This window comes from Hylobates moloch, unplaced genomic scaffold, assembly GCF_009828535.3.
Source record: "Hylobates moloch isolate HMO894 unplaced genomic scaffold, HMol_V3 SCAFFOLD_14544, whole genome shotgun sequence".
Classification (NCBI taxonomy): domain Eukaryota; kingdom Metazoa; phylum Chordata; class Mammalia; order Primates; family Hylobatidae; genus Hylobates; species Hylobates moloch.
In genome coordinates, this window is record NW_026666819.1 from 1 (window position 1) to 1415 (window position 1415).

Genomic DNA, 1415 nt, shown 5'->3' on the forward strand with positions numbered 1-1415 from the left:
GCAACCTCCACTTCCCAGGTTCAAGTGATTCTCCTGCCTCAACCTCCCGAGTAGCTGGGACTATAGGCATGCGCCACCACGCCCGGCTAATTTTCTATTTTTAGTAGAGACGGGGTTTCTCCATGTTGGTCAGGCTGGTATCGAACTCCCGACCTCAGGTGATCCACCCGCCTTAGTCTCCCAAAGTACTAGGTTACAGGCGTAAGCCACCGCGCCCAGCCGAAAAAAAAATATATGTTAAATGTGGCTGGGCTGCACTTTGTGGGGCGCGGGAGTGGCTGCGCAGTTGCCAGCCACCAACCGTCTCAGAGTGCGTTCGTTGCCTGAGCCTGGATGCCAGGGTACCTGCGGCGCGGCACTCGGGGCTTTCGAGGAGACTCGCAAGCACAGACGCCACATACTATATCCCCCGCAACACGGTCGCCATTTTTGGTCGCCATTTTGGTCTCCCTTTTTGGTCGCCATTCTGTTGGCACTAAGGTGCTGTGGTCGGTAGAAGCTTAAGTGAGAGCATCGCGGGTAGTGTGGTCGCAGCCATGTCATTGTTACCGCTGCGGGTGGCGGTGGTGTGCTGGAGTAACCAGAACCAGAGCATGGAGACACACAGCATCCTCAGCAAACGAGGATTCAGTGTCCAGTCCTTTGGAATAGCACGTCATGTGAAGCTTCCAGGACCAGCACCTAACAAGCCAAATATTTATGATTCCGAAACCACATATGATGAAATGTACAATGATCTTATCACGAAAGACAAAGAATTCTATACACAGAATGGCGTTCTGTGTATGTTAGACAGAAATAAGAGAATCAAGCTCCGGCCAGAAAGGTTCCAGGATTGCAAAGATGTGTTTGATCTGATCATCACTTGTGAAGAGAGAATTTATGACCAGGTGGTGGAAGATCTAAATTCCAGAGAACAGGATACCTGCCATCCAGTGCATGTGGTGAACATGGACATCCAGGACAACCAGGAAGATGCCATCGTAGGGGCGTTTCTCATCTGCGAGCTCTGCCAGTGTATCCAGCGCTCAGAGGATATGGAGAATGAGATTGATCAGCTGCTGCAGAAGTTGGAGAAGAAGAGCGACCAGGCCTTCCTGCACACAGTCTGCTTCTACTATTGGTCCTGGCCTGGAGCCCGCTGCTGTCACTGCCGCTTGCTGCTGCTGCCACTACCACCATGGCCAGCTTCGCCACTGCTGCTGTCGCGGCTGCCTCCCTTGCCACTGCAGCCCTCCAGAAGCCATCGTGTTGAACTTACTTTTGGTAACACTTTTTACTTCCTAATATTTGTTAATAATTTTAGGTATTTGGTTGATGATTCTTTACCCAAAGGAATTGTACTTGGAAAATGAGAGGAGATACATAAATTCCAAGTTTCTTTTATCCCACATTTACTTATGAGTAGCATATTA

General features: G+C 50.0%; 1 protein-coding gene across 1 annotated transcript; it reads left to right on the plus strand.

The window, feature by feature from the left end:
- Positions 1-536: 536 nt before the first annotated feature.
- Positions 537-1266, plus strand: LOC116465925 (RNA polymerase II subunit A C-terminal domain phosphatase SSU72-like; the record flags this gene model as incomplete). Its single annotated transcript, XM_032148827.2, has 1 exon — positions 537-1266. A coding segment is annotated over exon 1 (730 nt), but the record flags the coding sequence as incomplete, so codon positions are not given.
- Positions 1267-1415: the final 149 nt, after the last annotated feature.